The 21,138-nt window shown below is 36.6% G+C and overlaps 1 protein-coding gene and 1 long non-coding RNA gene across 4 annotated transcripts; both read left to right on the top strand.

Moving 5' to 3' along the window:
* The first annotated feature begins 1,980 nt into the window (after nt 1-1,980).
* Nucleotides 1,981-4,773, top strand: LOC149038887 (uncharacterized). Of its 2 annotated transcripts, none has more exons than XR_016180701.1 (3): nt 1,981-2,181; nt 2,985-3,145; nt 3,595-4,773. It is a non-coding gene; the product is annotated as an uncharacterized LOC149038887 (long non-coding RNA). The 2 variants fall into 2 exon arrangements; XR_016180702.1 differs by lacking the exon at nt 1,981-2,181 and adding an exon at nt 2,325-2,339.
* Nucleotides 4,774-5,840: 1,067 nt separating this feature from the next.
* On the top strand, nt 5,841-20,351 carry LOC113667623 (leucine-rich repeat-containing protein 56). 2 transcript variants are annotated; one of them, XM_089186117.1, is made up of 17 exons: nt 5,848-6,045; nt 7,179-7,224; nt 8,322-8,505; nt 8,910-8,997; nt 10,335-10,395; nt 10,714-10,810; nt 11,258-11,340; nt 12,468-12,585; nt 13,473-13,701; nt 14,228-14,371; nt 14,964-15,020; nt 15,335-15,390; nt 15,846-15,997; nt 18,317-18,367; nt 18,951-19,130; nt 19,429-19,623; nt 19,924-20,351. In XM_089186117.1, the coding sequence occupies exons 3-17, from the start codon at nt 8,329-8,331 to the stop codon at nt 20,051-20,053; spliced, it is 1,818 nt and encodes a 605-aa protein (XP_089042243.1). In that variant the 5' UTR covers nt 5,848-6,045; nt 7,179-7,224; nt 8,322-8,328; the 3' UTR covers nt 20,054-20,351. The 2 variants fall into 2 exon arrangements, with proteins under 2 accessions (XP_027039275.2, XP_089042243.1); XM_027183474.2 differs by lacking the exon at nt 7,179-7,224 and having other exon boundaries at nt 5,841-6,045.
* Nucleotides 20,352-21,138: the final 787 nt, after the last annotated feature.

The following is a 21,138-nucleotide window of genomic DNA, read 5'->3' as shown; positions in this document are numbered from 1 at the left end:
GTAGATAGTTTTACAGAGATTCCAACCCCATGTGATGGAAAATAGGGAGTAATTATTAGTGCCAAAGGCGCGAGCTTCTAGGGGGGTCAGGGGGCATGCCCCCGGGAAATTTTGCAAATTTAGGTTCTCTCAAGTGCCATTTCCTGAATTTTGACATCATTCAGGCCTGAGTTATAACATACCATAATGCTCTTCACGAAGAAAGTAAGTATAATATGAGTGTTTCACAGTGACAGATCGCCAAAAATTCTAAAGATTAGCAATTTTCCCCTAGTTTTCAGAATTTTATGATAAATCGGGAGAATTTGGTAAAAATCGGGAGAGCGGGAGGCAAGACATCAAATCGGGAGACTCCCGATCAAATCGGGAGGGTTGGAATCTCTGGTTTTATTACAGTTTTTATTCAGTGTAACGTAGGGCTGGAAAATAAACTAATAAGAGCTCCGCTTTTAGGCTTGGCCAAATCTATATATTATTTTTGTCAGTTAAGTAGATAGAACTATGAAACATTTGACTGTCGATGCAAAGGTTTGCCTGTGTTTTATGTCTTAAGTATATGTATTGGGTGCAAATGAATTTTCAAATTATATCCGCGACAAATGGGTCATAAATGTCCTGTGCAGTAAAATTGCTTTCATAGTTTGCCTCTCTAACTCTCATCCGTCATTTTGAATCGAAGGAGTCTGAAGTGTCAATACACTTTCATTTGTATTATGGCTTTCCCCGTGAGCTAAATAAATATATGTTATTTGCCGGCTGGGAGGTCCGTATGGTGAAAAACTGTGAGCGAGGTCTTGAAAATATTGCCCGAGGCCGTAGGCCGAGGGCAGCATTTTCAAGACCGAGGTCACAGTTTTTCACCATACGGACCGACCCTTAGCCGGTAAATAACATATTTATTGTTTTTAAACTTGACGAAATTCTTTCCGAAAGAATCCGAATGATTTATGGACGTAAATACGGCAAGATCTTCCATAAACTGAACAATTTTTGAGTGGGTAAATGGTAGTTAAAATAGAGGTGATGCAAATTTAAGAGAGATGCCTCAGCGAAACATTTTCATTTCCGTAACGATAAAGGTGATTTAAAAGGCTTCCATACAAACTTTGAAACATTATTTTTACAAGTATCTGTCACAATCTGACACCTGTCAATTAGAGAGCGCACAAGAAAAAAAAAGCGTAGGAACATTTGAAAACCAACAGAACTAGTTTGGCAAGGACTGTCACAACAATGTTTTCTTCAAAATCAGTTAATGATCTAACGGAAAGTATTATTCACTCTCATCGACCATTCATTCATGTACGAAGATTTACCTCTGTTCATTAAGTAAACGGCGAGGAAAGTAATTGTGAGTAAATTCAATTTTTTTATTTTGAAGTTGTGAGAGTTTGCTCGTTTGTTTGCTGTAATGGCGTGTTTAACTCTGATCTTTCCTTCACAAAAACTAAATTAGAACGGCACACTCCAACGAGACACAAGGGAATGTAATGCGGCCTTTTCTCAAAAAATTCCTTCAATTTCTGTTGTGCAATTTAAGGTACAAATGTCCAAATTGAACGGAATTGGAAAGACTCACCAGGAGCGTATATTTGTTGTAGAACTTAAATTAAAACTTCACTCGCTCTTTCACTATGAACAAATTGCTCGAGAAAATTCAGATATTAAATGAATGAAAGTTCCATCGTTCAGTTTAACTGTAACCAAATACCTCGCGTTTCAACTTTCTGGGTACTTTTTGTGAACGATTAAAACTAATTGCAGACGGTTTTTAGGCCGCTTGTCAACCAACGTAATGACACTATTGTTTATACAAATTCATTCTGAAACCAATATTTTTCTGTCAACCAAAGTGATTTGATAGAGAGAAAAGAGAGGATTCATAAGTTATTTATCGGTTTGAGGTAGTGACCGACGTAGTAGTGATTTGCGTTCGAGGAAAAGGACGCAATTTTTTTCCCGTTCCTCCCCGTGTATGTGACTCACGCTTTGCAATCGCCTCATGCTTGCCTCTGTGCGCCCTAAAACGCAAACTAAAATTAGGCTTGTTCTGCAGGCTAGGAAGTCAGGGGCCAGGGAGTAGGGAGTTGGCTTGGAAGAAACAGAGGGACCACAGTGGTCAAATGACAGCTGATGCGTACTTAGAATAACACTTGGTCATTACAAACATGGAGAATCTAGGTGAGACGTAGGTTTTCGTAGTTTCTAAGGAAAGTTCGAAGTTTCTGTTTCGGCCGCGACGAAAATTAGATACGTCATAGCTACTTAATTAGGTTAATCACCGTTAATAACATTAGTACGGCAAGCTTCCTCCCGAAGTCGACATCTGAGGCCATCGGGTATGTAAAATCTGTGGTTCGTTTTCTTTGAACTTTGTTCATATAACCTGATAAACTGTTTGTAATCATAGGTTTCGAAAGACTCATCAATAAACAACAGAAAATCCTTTGAAACGTGGCTATTTTATACCGTTAACGCTTCGGTCGAGGAAACAGTTTCTAAGTCCGAGACTTATACACAATGTCATTCTTAAATTTATCCATTTTGTGCTAGTTTACCTCATCCTTCTTTTTTAACACTTTGCACGGCGGCGTTATGAAGTTTAAGTCGTCCGTATGCTTGGTTGTGCTGGCAATAGTCATTCTTTACTGTGTTCATGGTGGAGTTGCTGGTCAACACCGAGAGGATTGTGTTAAAAAGGAAGAACCAGAGCCACACAAAATATTTGTGACAATAACGATAACAGGTTTAAGAAAGGTTTTGTCATTTGCCTCCGAAGCGTCTGCGTTAAAACAGTTGGGATATATCACAATAATTTAAGACCAAGATTTTATCTTCCTCCAAAACCCTTCTTTCATTTGTCTTACGCATTGGTTGGAATAGTTGGGACTTAATCTTTTCTTCTTTGCTTTGTGATAGACATGTAAATCTGTCTCATCCTTTTCAAACTCTCGTGCATGCGCGGTGTTTTTTGTTCTCCTCAGAGTCTGCACATCACTGGTCAGTTGCACTACTACTACTTCACGTAGCTGTTCACAAGATTCACCTGCCCAACGACCATCGACTACGGTTTCCATCCTATCATCAACAATTTCGAATATTTTGACTATTTTGGTCGCCTTTACAGAACATATTTTAATTTTAGGTGAGTACTTGGTATTGTTAGCTTATCCATGATTGGAGTTGTTTTTTGATGGTTAAACGTTTCAGACAATTCAACTTATAAAAGAAGTGAAATCATTCCGCTTGTAAAGCCATCCATCTATGAATAGATGCAGATTTTAATAGAATGATACAGAGATCGCTCCTAGAGAGTTTCTATGTTTTACATGGTCAAACGATCGATGTTTTCATAAAAAATTAAAACAAGTCATGTACATCATGCTTACATCTTCTTATCAATTACAAGTATATATATCGATATCTGGTCCATGTTGTGTAAGTGCTGAGTTTAGTTATCTACTGGATAAAGTAATCATTTATATGCTGGTAAACATTATTGCCAGCTATTTCGTTTGTTGTGTAATTAACACCTTGGTTCTTCCACTGGAAGTCCATCTAAGTCATTGCCTCGCTTTATTTATTTAAATGTAGTTTCACGTCAGCCACCATGTTGAGGTTGTGGATACGTTCAGCGAGGATTCTTCATCATCATGTTACCTCTTTAATGAGGAGTACTTCCACATGTTCCACCAGTGGTGCAGTTCTCTCTAAACCGGAAAGTAAGCGCTTTGGATTGGTAAAAGTCACCTGTGTTGTGATTCCATTTTTATACGTGGGAGGCATAATTTCTCGTGAAGGAGCGGCGTGGCTGGAAGAGAATGACATTTTCTCACCAGAAGATGATGATTAACATCATGAAACATTCATTTTGTGGTTTGCTTCTTGTAATTTATATTCCCTTCCCATGGATTTGTGCATGGATGGTGTTTGATGTAAATAGTAATATTATATTAAAAGTTAGAGTGATTTACATTTTCCAGCATTGTACTCTCACAGCTAAACAATCTGAGAACTCAAAGATTGATAAAATTATATGTATGTGAGGAACTTCAAATGTTTTAGCTAGCTGACCGCATGGTCCATCAGAAGCTTTATGGAATCTACAACTCAGTGGGAAAAAGATCATTACCAACTTACTTTGAATGCTCAAAGATTAATAATAAAATTATATGTATGTGAGGAACTTCAAATGTTTTAGCTAGCTGACTGCATGGTCCATCAGAAGCTTTATGGAATCTACAACTCAATGGGAAAAAGATCATTACCAACTAACTTTGAATGCTCAAAACAAGTAATAATAAGTGTAACTTAATTTCATAAGCACTAGATAACCTCCTGCTACTGAATAAAAGTTCTTATCTTAAGTGCAGGAATTAGCCTTGGAACTTACCTGTACTTCAGTTCAGATAGTTTTTGACACAAGTTGCTAATTTTCAACAAGTCATGTCTATTGAAGATATACATAATGTGAAATTTATTAGCTCAAACATAGTTTCAGGTGATTTTTCCCACCATAAATCTGCCTTTGAACTGGTTTACTTAACTCGACTGTGTTCTAGATAGGCTAATACCAAGAAAATAATCTCTTCTTAATGCCTATTGTGTCCTGATTATAATATCAGCTTTAATAAAAAAAATTTCAATGGAGGCCAGATTTACATTATTAACTCAGTAAATAAAACTAAAGTACAGTATCTTGTGTCATATATGAGTTGCACTGTCTTTGAGAGAAATTGATTGAGAAATAAAGTGTTTTCAGGGGCTAACCAATTCAATTTTGCTATTTATGTAAGTTTAGCTTATTTACCATGTAGCATGAATTTTTTTGTGGTTTTAGAAATAACCTGCCATTCTACCTATTACCTTAGCTTGACTTACTAATTGCAAAGATAAATTGGTAAGTCTCTGATCTCACTTTCAGTCTTGGTCCATTACTCTCATGATTAAAATATCAGTAACAAGACTTATTTCTGAAATTTTTGAAATGCTTCCCCTGGTGCATTTTTTGTTAAATGTAAAAGCAGAATGAGAACAAGTGCATCCTTTTTATTACTTGCTTTGGTCAAGTTTTTTTTTTTCAGTATCCATTCTGTGAGTCAAATAAAGCTGACTGCTGCAATTTGAATCAGAATCTTACAAAATCCTGAGAGAAGTTGGTGTAAACTGATGAAATTGTTACACAATACTGATATTCACTGAAATCAATGGAAAGGAGAACCAAAGAACCAATCTGTTAAAAACTGGAATAAAGTATAAGCAATGTTGGTGCTTGAATTTCCTGCTAGGTGATACTACTGATGGTAAAACATCATGCAGGTTATTTCCGTTAGGGTTAATATCAAACAAGAGGGATTTACTTCCAATTTCTCCTTACAGAATCCCCTTTGAATCTGATGAAAAGATCATGAGAATGGAAGAAACAATAACTGATTTAGGAAGCTCTTGATTATCAAACAAATTCTCCTTGTCAATACCATAAGTAAAGGAAAGAGAACAGTATGGAGAAAATTAATACTGATAGTAAGGTATGAAGGATCATAGAGATTGAACAGATAATTAAGGGAAAAGCAAAATTTAACCTTACACTGTAAATCTGTTTCTATTTTTTCTCAAGCTACATGCTTTCTTCCCATCTATGTCAAGATGTTGCAAATTTATGACAATTTGTTATTGCATTTAAGCCAGCCTGGCCATTTGTTTTAGTTTTCTTTTAGTATTGAGCCAGGTTTTTAAATCATCATTGTAGATGTTTTAAGAAGGTGAGCTTGGGGGATCCTGTGTGGTCTCAATGTTTACTCTCATCTCTCCCCTATTAAGATTTGTCACCAACACAAATCCCACAATGCATTACTGTGCATACAAAATGGCGGGCTTGTCCGATTGAGACTGATTGATGATTCTATATACATAGAGATTGACGATCCAGAGTGTAATGAATTCTTGTCTAAGCATCCCTTTGGATCTTCCATGAGGAAATTAGTCTAAAGAAATCTTTTCTTCCATGGCTTGTATTGAGGAACAATCGGCGTATCCAGGAAAAAGGTTAGTTGACAACGTTGGTTGACAACGATGGCAACCGATGTACGCTACACTTTTCTCATGTAAGGAAGATCTAAATTGTCCCATCCATATGGTGTAAGATGATCTAGGTATATGTATTTCCTACAATTTCAGCTTTTTGTTAAATGGGACGTTATTTTACTTCAAAAGAACGTTTTTTTTACCATTACATGGCTGATGGTTTATAATTATAAACAGTATATTTATGTACGTCTCCGCTAACGCCATCATTTGCAGTGTAAACAAATATCTGCGCGCAAGTTTACTTTTATGAAATCCTATTGTTTTAATTGATAACAGTTTCAATTTCTGGCGATGTTTTATTAGTTCTGGTGGAACCTTTGGAACCTTCAAGGTCACTCACATGTAATCTTTAGGCGTGTTGAAGTATGATCGATCTCAAAAGAATAACTCTGGCACTCTCAGGATCAAAATTTTTCTATTTTAAAGGGTTCTAAGTTGGTGGCCAGGTAGCGAGCGGGTGAACAATCTTTTTAGTCAATAGAAGAAACAATTAGGTTGTCTAAATCTGGTTCTTAAGATTTTTTCTTTGTAATTCAACAAGGGTTTTTAAAACTTCCAATGTTTCCTTTCTAAAAAAGAATTTGCTTTTTGAAATTGATAACCCAAAAAGGAACAAATTTTATTTTTTTCTCAGAGGGCATGGTAACAAATCCTGCTATCTGATTAGATCTTAGTGCAGTCTGTATTTTTCTATCTCTGCCCACAGGCAAGGTAACACTGTTGTAAGTTGCCAAGAACATCCCTACCTTTGCGGCCATTTATTACAAATGTATCTCTTTTTTCGGGCCTAGCAGTTTTTTTTTAAGCAAAGTCATTGGCCACTACCTCAAACTGATAAATAACTTATAAATACTCTCTTTTCTCTCTCTGAAATCACTTTGGTTGACAGAAAAATAATGCTTTCAAAATGAATTTGTCTAAGCAAAAGTGTCATTAACTTGGTTGACAAGCAGCTTAAAAACTGTCTTTAATTAGTTTTAATCCTTCTCAAAAAGTACCTTGAAAGTTAAAAGATGAGGTATGTGGTTACAATCAAATTAAGTGACGGAACTTTCATTCATTTATCTAATTGTTATCTAATCTAATTGTAGTGAAAAGGCCAGTGAAGTTTTCAGTTCTACTACAATTATGGTTTTGGTGAGTCTTTCCAAGTCCATTCAATTTGGACATTTGCACCAAAAATTGCAAAACAGAAACTGATGGAATTTAATGAGGAAAAGCCATATTAAATCCCCTTGTGTCTAGTTGAAGTGTCTCATTTGCATTGAGTTTTTGTGAAGGAAGGACCAGATTTACACATGCCATTGCAGCAAACAAATGAGCAAACTCTCACAACTAAACACCACAACAGACAGAGTTTGTTTTGGGACCAGACAGTTTATTAAATGTATATATCCTATGTAAATAACACACTGGACTATTACATAACAAAGATATTGGACGAATACTCTAAACCAATGGTCCAGTAATCAAGAATAAATTACAAACATGAATGAGATTAAGGTACAATCAAAACTGTCCATGGTGTGGGTGGGTGGGAAACTAAAACTTTCTTAATGCTAGAAATAAACTTGTTGCTTGCTTGCTTGCAAGGTTACTAATAACATGTGCACAAATACCTATTAAGCGGTAATACTAGAGTAATTTCTCAATTAAAATGCGTTAGTGCGGTGAATAGCCATTGGCTCTACCCAAGTCTTATGACTTATATGCTGAACAAATTGCTCAATCTTACAGAAAAGGGGAAGTTCTAACTTGCACCCTGTCTGTACCCAGTCCAGGCCTCTCATTTATTGATGTCTAGATTCATATCAATAGAGATTAATATTCACCTTTAAAATAAAACATTGGAATTTACTTACAATTACTTTCCTTGCCATTTACTTAATGAACAGAGGTAAATCTTTGTACTTTGATTAATCGTCAATGAGAGAGAAAAATACTTGACTGTTTTTGAAGAAAACATGTTCGTAACAGTCCTTGCTAAACTAGTTCTGTTGTTTTTTGAAAAGTGAACATGTTTTTTTTTTACGCTCACAAAACTGCTTATTCTGAAAATGGCACAGATATTTTCATGATCTATTGACCACTCCTCTATTGCTATTAAAGTTTCCTTATCTGAGGATGTCAGCATTTTTAAAAAAAAATTTGGTCATAAGCTTCATGTTACAATTTGGAGAGTAGATAGCAGAGTATTGAACTGAATTGAACCAAAGTGATATTTTGATATTTAGACTAGGAATGGAAGACACAACCCTAACCCTGGAACAAGTTGAACACATGCTGCCTGCCCCAAGAACCATCTCTTCCGTAAGAATACGTGAATTTGATGACACTACTGCCAACCCTGAACCAATAGTACAAGATGAGGAGGAGGCAGATCAGTTGTTAGAGGAATTCCTGTCACCATCTAAACTTGTGAGTACAGGCAACCATAGCTTTTGTTGGCAATTTTTATCTTTTCTCTTGTGTTTCACTTTTTCTCATTTCCTACTGCAGTCATTACTGAATTGGAGTGAGAGTGGCTGCAAATGGTGACAGCCCACTAAACTATTATTATATAATTATCCACAGAAGAATTAATAACCTGAGCAACTCTCACAGAGAATAGTCAAGCCAGTAAAAAAGGCCTCTGTTATTAGTTTATGGCTTGGGAATTAGATAAGGAAAAACACTTCTTTTCATTTAACATCTCTTGGTCTTTTAGATATTTTTGTCAACTCTGCCATGAAGGCAATGCTAACTTGCAGAGTTTGAAAAATGTTTTGGTGATAAAACATTATTTATTAACACTTGTTTGTACCTTTTCTTTGTTTATGTAGAGATCTTTGACTGGTTTCTCGAATCTTGATCAAGTTGAATACCTTGAAATGAGAGTTGATACAAGGGAAAATAGTTTAGGAAATTTTGGTAAGTTGAAGTATCACAAATTTCATCAACAACAAGCTTTTGACAGGAAAAGTAAGTCAATTTATTATGAAATTATATTTTTAAAAATTTGAAAGCCAAATTATGGCAACTGAACGTTTTGTGACGTTTGTTTTGAGACATTACTGGTACCACATTTTAACACTCGTTTTATGGAGGACTCCGTTGCATATAGAGGCACTGTCCTTTGGAATATGCTGTCTTCCAGATACACTGACCTTGCTAACACAAGCCTTTGTAACCTTGTAAAAAAGCTCAAAACTTCTGATCTTTTTAAGGCCGCTAAATTTATCATAACATATTATTTAACATATTATCAGCCTCAACTGCTAGTTTTGAAGATGACGATTTTGTATATAATTGAAATTAAGTTAGTTTTTCTATGTCTTATTGATATATATTGTAAAAGTTTATTTTATTTACATTTTAACTACTGATCTAAGTAACGTATTGTAATTTTTGTAAAAAACATTTTATCTATTTTTTAATATCAAAGTAATTTATTGTACAGGACCCCACAAGCTTTCAGCTTTTATACATATCGTGTATAAATAAAGTTACCCTACCCTACCTACATTTCCAGACTGTGACATATAGTTTGATCTGCATTTTCATGAACATTTTGTAATAAAGAATGTCTTGTAGAAGATTTTACCATTGTTCTTAACTGTTAAAATTTCATAAGAAAATGTTTACTTTGCATTTTGTTGTACATTTTGTTACTTTTACTTGAGCTCCTTCAACAAGGTTGTCCAGCTCACAATCATAAAGGCAGGCTTAGGAGGAAGAAAATAATATCTTTATTTCCAATATTTGTTATTTTTACTTGAAATTACTTTGAGAGTGTTGCAAGAGCTTTGAGTTTGAAATGTTTTCAATTGTGTTGTAAAACACAAAAAGCATAATGTCACAACCACGTTTATATACTTGTATCCAAATTCATCAGTTGACCAATAAGGGTGCATGTACTACAGGTATCTTAATAATGTCATAAACAGCAATGTAACATTTTTGTCTGGGTATTGTGTGTGTTCTTTTATTGAATAAAGTTTAGATTTTATTTGTTTTATCAGACATACATGTATTCCATATTCCCATGACCTTAGAAATTCCAGTTTTGATTTTAGTTTTTATCCCAAAGTTTTGGCTTCCATTGACACACTGTTCCACTTGGAATTTTTCAGGGATCCATCTTACAATAGATATCTTGATATTTTCTTAACTTGCTTACCTCACAAAATTTTGAAAAACTGGTATACTGTAACATTTGCAAGAGATTGTCCATAAAGAAAGGCACCTTTTTATTTCTCTGGCTTTAGGAGCTCTCCTGCCTAACCTGACAGAACTTAAGTTGTCTTACAGCCTTATAGCCACAGTAAGGTAAGATAGCTCTTAGTTTTGCCAATCCCTCATTGATGATGAGAGATGAAATGAAAGTTTGTTATTAGATGAATCTTTAACATTTGCATATTAATAATTCATCGTCATGCTAATTTTGAGAATTTGATGTTGAATCAAATGATATTCTTTAGTTGATATTTTTCTTTATTCTTGTGGCCTTTCTGCTTGAGGAATCACCTCTTGATCATCCATGGGATTGAAAGAGTCAATATGTACACCAAGTAGCTTTCTTCAAAATATACAGATTCCTCATCCATTATAAGTCTTGCTAATGGTGTTATCTTGGTGTTTGCATAGAGACCTTGGTACATCTTTGACTAATTTGAGAACTCTGTGGCTTGCAAGATCTGGGCTCAGTGATTTGGACGGAATTAGTTCAGTCTCGTCATTAAAGGTAAATTACTCTCTTGCAAACTGAGACAAAAACAGCAAATCCATGGGGCTCCCAGAAAATTGTTGAAAAGGTTTAAGAGTATTAACTACCAGTTATAGTAACTAGTTTCTTCTAGACCATTATTTCTTTCCCTCAAAACTTACATCCTGTGGATGCAATTGAATCCTAATTGCATGAATTTTTCTCAAAGGATTGAACATAGCATTTGCTAGTCTTGTGAGGGCAACTCTTGAAAAAGCAAATGCTTATCTATATTGTGTTTTACCTATGAATCATACCTTTTCTATTGGTGTGTGCCAGAGAACATTAATCAGCCATCAAAGACTATTTTAAAAAAAACCCTTTCATTTGCATATGAAACCTAGAAAAGACTTTTGATTGTGCCAAGGAACTGTGTGATGGAGTTGTTAAATAAATAAATTAAACAAGATTTCTGGTTGATTGTAGGAGCTCTACTTGGCATTTAATCACATTGAGGATGTCAGCCCAGTCAGCATGTTAGACCAGTTGGAGATTTTAGACTTGGAGGGGTAAGAAAAAACAGAAAATAAACTTGGGTCTTTTTTTGTTACAGCATCAAGATCACACTCTATCACACAAGGTTTAATAAGTCTACTGTCAGATACGCTTAATTTTGACTTTCATATCTTTTCTCTTAAGTTGTAGAAATTACAACCTGTGGTTGGCTTGTGCATTACACGGGGAAGCACCCTGGGTATAAACCCTGTTGGGGTCACTGTGTCATGTTTTTGGGCATAAGGCTCTTAGTTCTTCCTTATACTTAGAGGGTTGTTTAAAGGCTTATTTATGAGCTCTAGAAAACTGTTATTGGAGGGTTAACTCAGCAAAATAATTTGGATTACCTGCCTACCTGGAGTAGCAACACCCTTAGCCTTTTCATGCTGTAGAAAATGGAATTAGCTCCAGTAGTAATTGAAGATGCCAACCTATGGAAAATCAGAAATCTGGAGATACTTGATTTTGATTCACATTTCACTCCTCCACAATCAAAATTTGTTTTTGACTGTTTTATCTCAGTCTCTCCCCTCAAAGTACAACTGTAGGGGAGACAGGAGATATGTGAAGTTTCCTTTAGAATTTGTATTTTATACACAATCATTACAGCTCTGTAGGAATAATCCCATAAAAAAACCATAGTGAAAGCTGACATGTGTAGTGTTGCACAGGTTGATGTCCCAGTACTGCTCTCACACATCATTGTTAAAAAACTTGAAGGATGATGAATTGTGAGTTTCTTGCTCTGACTCAAAGAAACAATGGAAAAGTCCATCTATTACATCTTATTTGGGTTGAAACAAAATTTTTCTAAATTTTTAACACTTAGTAGTTATATGATAAAATGCTTAGCAACTGAGCCTGGTAAGGGCTGGAAATAGATATTTGGCTCTTGGTCTGCATGTCATGACCTTAAGCCAAATATTTTCCCATTCGGTCCTCCCATACAGTCAATTAGTACATAATGTGCTTGGTGATGAGGCTTAAGGGTCTCTTATTAAAAAGTGTTTACATCAATGAATTTTTTTTATGTTACAAAGCATGGAAAAGCATTTGCTAGTGTTCTTTAAAGGGAAACACTGTGCTATCTGAGGTATTATAAATGACATTGATGGAACTCTTTGTGCTATTGTATCATCAGAAACAATGTGAGTGACATCACACAGGTGGAATTTTTATGTCTGTGTTCATCACTGAAGATCTTGACACTAGAGGGAAACCCAATTTGTACAGCCCCTCAACCCTTAGCATCATCAGAGGTGTGCATTACATGATTTTATCTTAAAATTTTTAATTTGTGTTATAGATACATGTGATAGTTGTTTGGATTTCCTTTGGTTTGCTTTTATTACTATTCTGTCTCATTAATAAATAAAGTTAGTACCACTCTTATCAGGTAAATAGTCTTATGTAACCATATGCTTCAAGCCATTCTTAAGTATCTACTTATTACTGGTTTAGAGGTTTCTTTGGCTTTGTTTCTTTGACTTTTGTGATCAATACCAGTAGTTTTAGTTTGAAAAAGTGCTGTATAGCATTTAGTTTCAACATTTATTAGTTACTGTAAGTTGTGTGAAACCCCCTAAGTTTTCCAGCCATGGTTCAGTTCATTGAGATGTAGTAAAAGAAAACAGCCCAAAACAGTGTGACATGTATGCAGTGGATTGCCACTTAAACACAGAAGGCAATTCTGCACTGGTATACACAAACTTTTTACATGTTCAGTCTACACTCACAAAGTAAAGGAAGTGATGGACATGCTAATAGTAAAAATGAACCATTCTCTTCATCCCTTAACTTCCTAGAGAGATCTAATGGGGGAAACCCCCCCCCCCCTTCCACTTCCTACTGCCATAAATTTCATTTTTAAAGAGGTAGAAAATTAGTTGTCCTGCTAAGGTGTTACCCTCTACCTTACAAGTTTACCTTGTCTTGTCACCTGTTTGCTGTATTTTGTATTGAGATAATAATAAAAAGGGGAGAAAATTTTGGATAATCATTTACTAGGGAACCACAATAGATATTATGACAAACTCTTCCTAGTTGTTCTGAGGAGAGAGAGAAGTGAAAGGGGAACATACAATCCCTTCACATTGATGCTTCTATTCTTATTTCAATGAATAAAATTAATTTGCCTAATTTTCAGGAGTTACAAAGCTATGATTATCGTAGTGCAATCCACAAAGCTGTTCCAAATGTCAAAACACTGGATGATGAACCTTTCTTGGTGGAAAAAGTTGATGGTAAGCCTGTGCTGCGGCAGCCACCAGCATCACACAGAGCTACCAAGGTTCCAGAACATCTCAAAGAAGACTGGCAGCTGGTCAATGAGGGAATCAAAGCAGTTGATGTTGAGGAAGAGGAGGACAATCCATGTATGTTTATAATTGTGATAATAGTTATAAAAGTGAATCTTTATGGTTAGAAAACTTCATTTTTTCCCTCTTGCAACTGGTGTGGATTTTGAAAAATGTTTGTATCACAAGCCAAAAGAGGATTGAACAAGCATTTTGGATACCAACCTTTCACGTCATTCAGGAAAATCTTTTTTTTTCCTTTTTTCTTATCACTAACAATGGATCATTTGAAAGTAATAAGTCTCAGCCAAGGATTGTCTTTCAGTCATAAAACTGATCAAAATAACAAAACAATCCTTCACCCTGATGATAAGTTTCACAAATTTAGCTATGGTTACTCATGCATCAGTTGCAGTCTTAAATGAATTACAAATCTATCCTTTCCCAAACAAATTCCACTCTTTGTCAAGTTAGTACATGTTCGGAACCATGCATTGCTTGCTTAGTAAACTATCCAATTCTTGGTAATAACACTTTGTCAAATTTTATTTCTTTCCCTAGAGAGAGTAAAACTTTTAAATTTAGTATTGATCTGTTTTAACAGCTGACTTGGTGAGACCAGGCTCAGCAGCAGGTACATCAAGACAAAACAGACCCTCAAGTGCCATGTCCACCAGACAACGCCCAATGTCTGCATCACGGCAGAGACCATCCAGTGCCATGGGTCAGAGGCCTGGCTCTGCAGGAGGTGAGAGATACTATATGCACAGACCTTTGTTCTTTAGCCTGGTAAAAAAAGTGTATTAATTTTTAATCCACATTTCCTAGCAGCAATGTTGGGAATCATGCATTGGAACTCCTATTGGTTTGCATGCAAGCCCTAACCATGTCATAGTGTTGTGGTTTTTGGCAATGCCCTTCACTCCCACACAAAGACAACAAGCATTACAACACTTAGAGCACCTACCTTGAACTGAATGGGAGCCATGTTTTTGCCCCTCAACCCCTAAGAGTGACTAGTATCTAACTTCTGACAATATCATCTTTAATCACACATTAAGGTCATGCCAATAAAGAAAACAATCACCACTTAAAAAATCTCTTGATTGTTAAACAAATTCTTCTCGTCAGTATATTAAGAAATGTATCAATTAAAGTATGGAGAATATGCATACTGATGTTAGGTTGTAAAGGGTTAAAGGGTTTGAAATACATTTCTTTCCAAGGAATCATCTGTTTATCTGGGAGATCAAATCATTGGTTAAGATATTTTAGTACAAAAATTGGTCAATATTGCACTTGCAGTGTGAAAAACTTTATAACTGATGTTTGTATTTCAGGAGACCTTGAACCTATTGGAGTGTTTCGCCAGGATGACAGCAGTGATCTTACTCATGGTTAGTGCCTTGTCTGATCTGAATCTTATATCTCCTTGAATTTAGGTGTTGGTAATGTATTGGTGGTAATTAATGGGAGATGAATTGGCTTATAGTCTGCAATTGTTTGCCACCTGTTGCACTGTTGGTTCTTTCCAGGATACTCTTTGATGATGATGTCAACGTTACTATACTGGGGTAACATTCCTTTCTTTTTCCATCCAATTGTTGCATAAGCTGTGAAAAAAGGATTCTTAAATCTCTAGTTTTGAGATGGGAGTATTGGTAGCAGTGATGCTCTCTAAAATCATTGTGTTATCTCTTACATCTTTCAGGTTCCAGTCAGGTTATTTGTGGAAATATTTCACGAGCTCTTAAGTCAAGACAAAAGGTAACAGAGCAGGAAAATTCATAATTGTGAATGTTCTTCTTGCTTGTGTATTACGTAACAAAATCAGAACTACTTCATGGAATTCAAATTTCCGATTCTGAAATTTTAACAAAATGTTCCTCATAACCGAGAAAAGCCTCTCCTTTTTACTTTTGAAGTACTTTTCAATTTAGTGTATTAAAATCACTGAAAGCCAAAGTAATCATTGTTGCCAGTCATAACAAAGGTAAATATCATGTCGGAACAGCAGGAACGTAAGTTAAAACTTCTGTTACGGGCTACAATTGAGAGAGAGTGTGGATAACAAGGCCACAATTGATTCTAGAGTACAGCATCTGATTGGTCGAGAAAATGGCGCGGGTTTTCTCCTCAATTCTCAAAGCATTTGAAAACTATACCTACTCAACGTCGGATTAGTTTTGACGCTGACGTAAAAATTTCGCTATATGCTGCAGGATTTGAAAACGCCCAAGATGCCTGTTATGACGTTTCTCGAAAGTCCACGGCTTTACACGCCTGAGAAAAGCTTTGAGGACGACACGGAACCAGCAGCGAGCAAACAAGACATCCTTAACGAACTTAAAGCTTGGAGAGAGGAGTATTCCAAGTAAGGCATCCACTGAATATACCCCCCCTTCGAGTCACCATGATAGCAAGTGTTTTAGGCTAAAAGTCCTCTAAAGGAACTGCACTTATACGGTAAACCTTCTCGCTTCCAGGGCTAGTCAGGGTATAAATATTTCTTTCAAAGTTAGTACACTATCAAGCACACAGGAAATAAGAAGGAAGGAAATTATTTATTAGAAGATATTTCTTTGATGGAAACACTGGAAAAGAAATGCCTTGTGTGGATATCATTAAGGAAACTTGCCGGCAGATCTCGGAAATGAGATGATTAAGACATACAGTGACACAGCAAATATTTGAGTGCAATTACTGATACACTGACGTAATATCCTACCACCCTGACCCGTTTTAAGCCCGCTAGCAAGAAACTTTGTTTGTCAGGTTTCAGCTCGGAGCGATATTAATCAAGCGAAACAAAAGCAATTTAACTATTAGAACGTACATGTGCTGTGGGCGGACTTAAAGAAAATTTCCGGTTTTGATTGGGAACCAGCCATGCGTGTAACTCTTTGATGAAACAGGCAATTTACCGACATGTTAACATCTCGGCTTCGAACTTATAGTGTAGTTTTAAGGGTAAAGTCACGACTATGTTCTTCACGGGTGGTTTGCCTGTTCAGTCAAACTTTAAACCCATTTTGCCGCATCTCTGGGTCACGTGATTGATTCGGAAACGTCGACAACAATAGCTCATTTTAGAATTTTCTCATACCTTTCAGACGACTCTCAAAATTTCCTGGAGATGAAGAACAAATGCTAGATTAAACAGTCCCTAGTTTTGAAAGGATAATAATATTGTACATGATAGCTCTGGAAATAATTTTTTGTGTTAGCCCAACAGTCATTTGACCTATAGTCATCGTGATGTCAAACGTTTGCAACTGGAAAGTGTGTTAGTCCTTTTTTTTGGTTGGTTATTTTTCTTTTTTTTAAAGAATATTGAAACCATATTGACTTTGTATACACATCTTGAATAACTAGAGAGAAAAACCCAATCATGAAACCCATCATACAAACTCCATTCCTTTCATACCTCTTTTGTTTCAAATGTAAACAAATTTTATGAGTCGTCTAGTTTGTATATACTCGGGTTGACACGAGGGATTGAAATTTGTTTTGGAACCTTTTGTTTGCAATACCAAACTTCGAAACTCCAAAGGCACGTCATATATTCCAATTTTTCACATCAGTAACCCGCATACGTCAGTACTTTTAGTTGAAACAGGTGGTGTTGTTTGCATCGTCTTAATCGCCAATTTTGACACAAATTTGCGTCACTGTCGTCTGGTTTGGAAAGCGCTTGCTTAAGAAAGAGACCCTCCTCAAAAATTCATCAAAGGGAAACTCCATCTCCCTAATAGACTGTTTTAGATGTTATGTCCCTAAAATATCAGGCCAATGTCAATGCTATTAACAAAGAGACTGCAATCTCTAAATGATCATATTTAGAGACATTTGAATTAGTGCGATGTTGTATGAGAATATGAGATATTAAACTACTAACAGGAAAATTGTACCTTAATCAACTATCTTCATGAAGTACATTTAAAAAGTTCCATTTAATCAGGTGGCAAATGGAACAGCAAATATCATAAACGACTCGAAACCTTCCCCTTTTCCCATTCCGTTTAGCGTTGGTTACCGTACTTTTGAATTGATGTCTTGCCATATGTTTTTTTTTCTCCGAGGCATAAATAATTCTCGTTAAGTGTTTATTATGAGCTTGGCTTAGTGTGTTTCTATGACCCACGTTTTTTCTCGCTCGTCAGTTAATTAAGGAAAATGCGTAGCTGCTCGGTCAAGCGACTTACAAAGTTTTGAGAAGGAAATCTTGGAGGATTATTTTTTGTGGGTAGACAAACTTCCCAGCGGTAAAATAGTGAAAGGAAAAAAACGATTTGCGTGGATAACAGATGGCGAATTTACCAAATATAGGTTTAGTTCTTTGAGATGAACTAGCGATAACCTAGCTCTTTCAACGATAGCGGCATCCCCTTCCATGTAAATTTGTATTGTTTATAATTACATTTTGAATACAAACGCGGAGTAATTTTGAACAACTTTACCCCTCCGCTTTGAAAACAACTAGATAAGCTAAACGCCCAAACTGCTTCCTGTTCTGACCGCAATTATTACATTTAGGCGTTAAGAGATTTTTTATGGCTCAATTTAGCATACCATCCACTCGAACTAAATCTTGTATGGGTGGGTGGGCGGGTGAAGAGTGTGTTTGTCGCACTATTTTTGTTTGAGCGATGCATGTCACTTACATTTTTATCGAAATTTCTTGTACATTTAGGATGTTACATGAGGAAAGAAGCACAATCACAAATAGCGGAGCACTCGATAGGTGAGTTGAATTGAATGCTGTCTCGATTGAAGTGAATATCAAAGACTTGTTATTGTTATTCATCCCACAAAGAAGTTCCCATTCCTTCCTCACCAAAAGAATGGGAAAAATTTGAACTTAAGTTGCCGTGTAGTGATTGTTTGAGTTTTTTTTTTTCCCACCAATTGATTTTGACAGGAGCTATTTATGGCAGCGTAAGCAGCTCAAATAAGTTACTCGCTATTGTTTTTTGCTTCTTTTTGTTTTGGTTTTTTTTTCCGTTTTAACTTGTAACTGTCACTCAAATAAAGTAAAAAAGTTTAAAAGGTGATAAAACACAAAGAAGGAAGGAGGCGAGAGAAAACTGGAGAATATGGACACAGATTGAAAATGAAAAACTTGAAAATGTGGGAAATTCTTCCAAGATAGTTAAACCGAGACGCAGCATTCCCTTCACCTCCCCCTTCAAGGGTTCAGTTGATTGTTTAGTGGATGGTTGATGCTTTTTGTAACACTCTGTTCTGTTTAGTATCGCAGATTAGTTAAACTATTGCTAAAGCGGAGGAGAAGAGGAAATGTAATTAAGCCTTTTTCTTTCTTTCAGTGAGTTACCAAAAACCTCGCCCTCAATGGATCCCCCCGCCACACGCGCCTTCTCTCCCTCCCCTCCCTCTCGCCCCCCAGGAAGTCCTTCTGCCTTACGCCGTTCACTACCTAATCCCCCCTTAGTCGGAAGGGAAATTTTAAGCAGACCCAACACAGCAGCAGATTTCAGGATGCGAAGGTAATATGCTCTTGTATCTTGTTTTTCAGCGTTTGGCCTTTATTCCTTTTCTCCGGCTTCTCAAATATTTTCAGGGTCTGTAAGAGCATTGCAATATAAAAGTTAGCCTTTTGTTTTGTATGGCTGGTTGTCACTCAAACTGAGAAACTTTCACCGTTTGAATGTAAGTGTCTCATAAACCATACCCCATCCATAGTGCTCTTCAGTCCTTACACAAGTCGGATTTTTCTTCATTCCTCCATATCTCCCAGTCATATTAACGCTAAAACATGGCTAATTCACGCTGTTTGCGCCCCAGATTCCGACAGCTTTCCGGTGAGACTAGTGTAAACCAACTGAGACTGCGAACTCTGCATGGAGACGAGAGTTTTGAAGTGGACAAAAACTTGTCATCGGCGTCTCTAGATAGCAGATCCTCTCAGGCGCTACCAGCAGAGGAAGACACGGAACCACGCTCGTCCTCTGCACCTGTGCGAATCAACCGTCGTCCCAGGTAGGACAGTGAAATTGTTCAGTCAACAAGACATGTTTTGTGATGTTCAAGATTGAACAAGCAACATTATAAGGTCAATATTGGTCGTACTAGTAGATATGCGGAAGGGATCAATCGATTCTTCATCGACAAAATCCAAAAATAGAACCACATTTAAAAAGGCATGATTTGTTTTACTTTCAACGCATGGAAATTCTCATCAATACAGTAGAGAATTTTAATCGGCAAAAGCAGTGTTACATGTCTGAGAAAGTTATTATCTAGCGCGCATTTAGATTCCTTGCTACTCTCATATCTCAGGAATGTGCCGCCAACGAAAGATAACATAAGACCCTCCCGCAAACTTCCTGACCCACCATTTCTGGGACAGAGGCCAGGCACAGCAGCTGCTGCCTTGCAGAAACGAAGACTCAAACCTCCCCAAGAGTAACAGAAACAGTTAAGAGAACTTGTAAAATGGAAGTATTGGAGAAATCAGTGGGTTTCGGATATGGACTTGTTAACAACAACGAAACAACAACAACAACAACAACAAGTCTTGTGCGTGACAGATGCTCTCCTGTTCACTTGGAGTGCTTTTGTGCACTAGCCGATTACGCTTGACTCCTGAATGACGAACTTTTTTAACTTCCGAAAGGGAAAAATTGCGAGATTCCAATTTATTGGAATATTGTATATATTTTTGTTTTTGTGTGCGGTGGCAGTGTAAATAAAGGTGTGTTAAAGTGCACGTCTTTTCATTAAATAAACAAGCTTGCTCTTTTACCCTCCGGTTTCAGATACGAAGAAAGAGGGTTTGCACTCGTTACAGTACAGAGATTCGCATGGCATATAATCTTACCTTCTGTAGGGAGCGAGCACAGTTTCTTTTTAATCCTTCAAAGCATTATTCTAAGACGCCTCAATGATCGTGGATTTGACAGAAGAAATCGGCAAAAGGTCCCCCTTAAACTGGAACCCTCGCCTCCCTATACTAATGCACCTAAAGATTCTAAGAGCGAGCCGTTCAAAAAAGCTGAATTCACTGAAAACGAAAAAAAAAAAAAAACCAAGAAGAGACAGTCTCATAAAAGCTCAGTCTGCCCGCTTGCGCCTAACGCAGTAATTTGACCGTTGAGGAAATAACCATCTCCGTATGAAGCTGCATAGTACAGGTTTTTAATTTTTTGTATGTTTCTTTTATACTTAAGCATGTTACTAGATTTTTTAATGATTCGGTGAATTAACGTAATACTTATCTGTCTCCGAACAGTGACAGCCAAACGTAATCTATTTCGCACGTGTGCGTACTTGAACAGTCTTCATGGAGACTGTGCCTGTGTGTGGCCGCGGTGTGGAACCTAGACCAACACCAAAGTCGCAGCAGTGCCATCGTTAGTTTCGACCAACACCACTGAACTACAGTGGTTATAAGATACACCAAGCGTGAATTAATCTTCTGCATTTAAAACTCCAATTTCCTTGACAGTTACATCTGCAGAAATAATACAATTCCAGTTTCCAACTTCCTGGTCC

This window comes from Pocillopora damicornis, chromosome 10 (assembly GCF_964200805.1).
Source record: "Pocillopora damicornis chromosome 10, jaPocDami1.2, whole genome shotgun sequence".
Classification (NCBI taxonomy): domain Eukaryota; kingdom Metazoa; phylum Cnidaria; class Anthozoa; order Scleractinia; family Pocilloporidae; genus Pocillopora; species Pocillopora damicornis.
Note: the sequence above shows the minus strand (reverse complement) of the source record. Positions and strands in the feature narration are given on the sequence as shown.

What these genes read in the sequence shown, in the direction of transcription:
- LOC113667623 (XM_027183474.2), top strand. Translation starts at nt 6,005, where the DNA reads ATGGCTTGTATTGAGGAACAATCGGCGTATCCAGGAAAAAG. An exon ending in AACCCTTAGCATCATCAGAG is followed by an intron (nt 12,586 to 13,472) that starts GTGTGCATTACA and finishes CCTAATTTTCAG; the next exon opens with GAGTTACAAAGCTATGATTA. An exon ending in CTCTTAAGTCAAGACAAAAG is followed by an intron (nt 15,391 to 15,845) that starts GTAACAGAGCAG and finishes TATATGCTGCAG; the next exon opens with GATTTGAAAACGCCCAAGAT.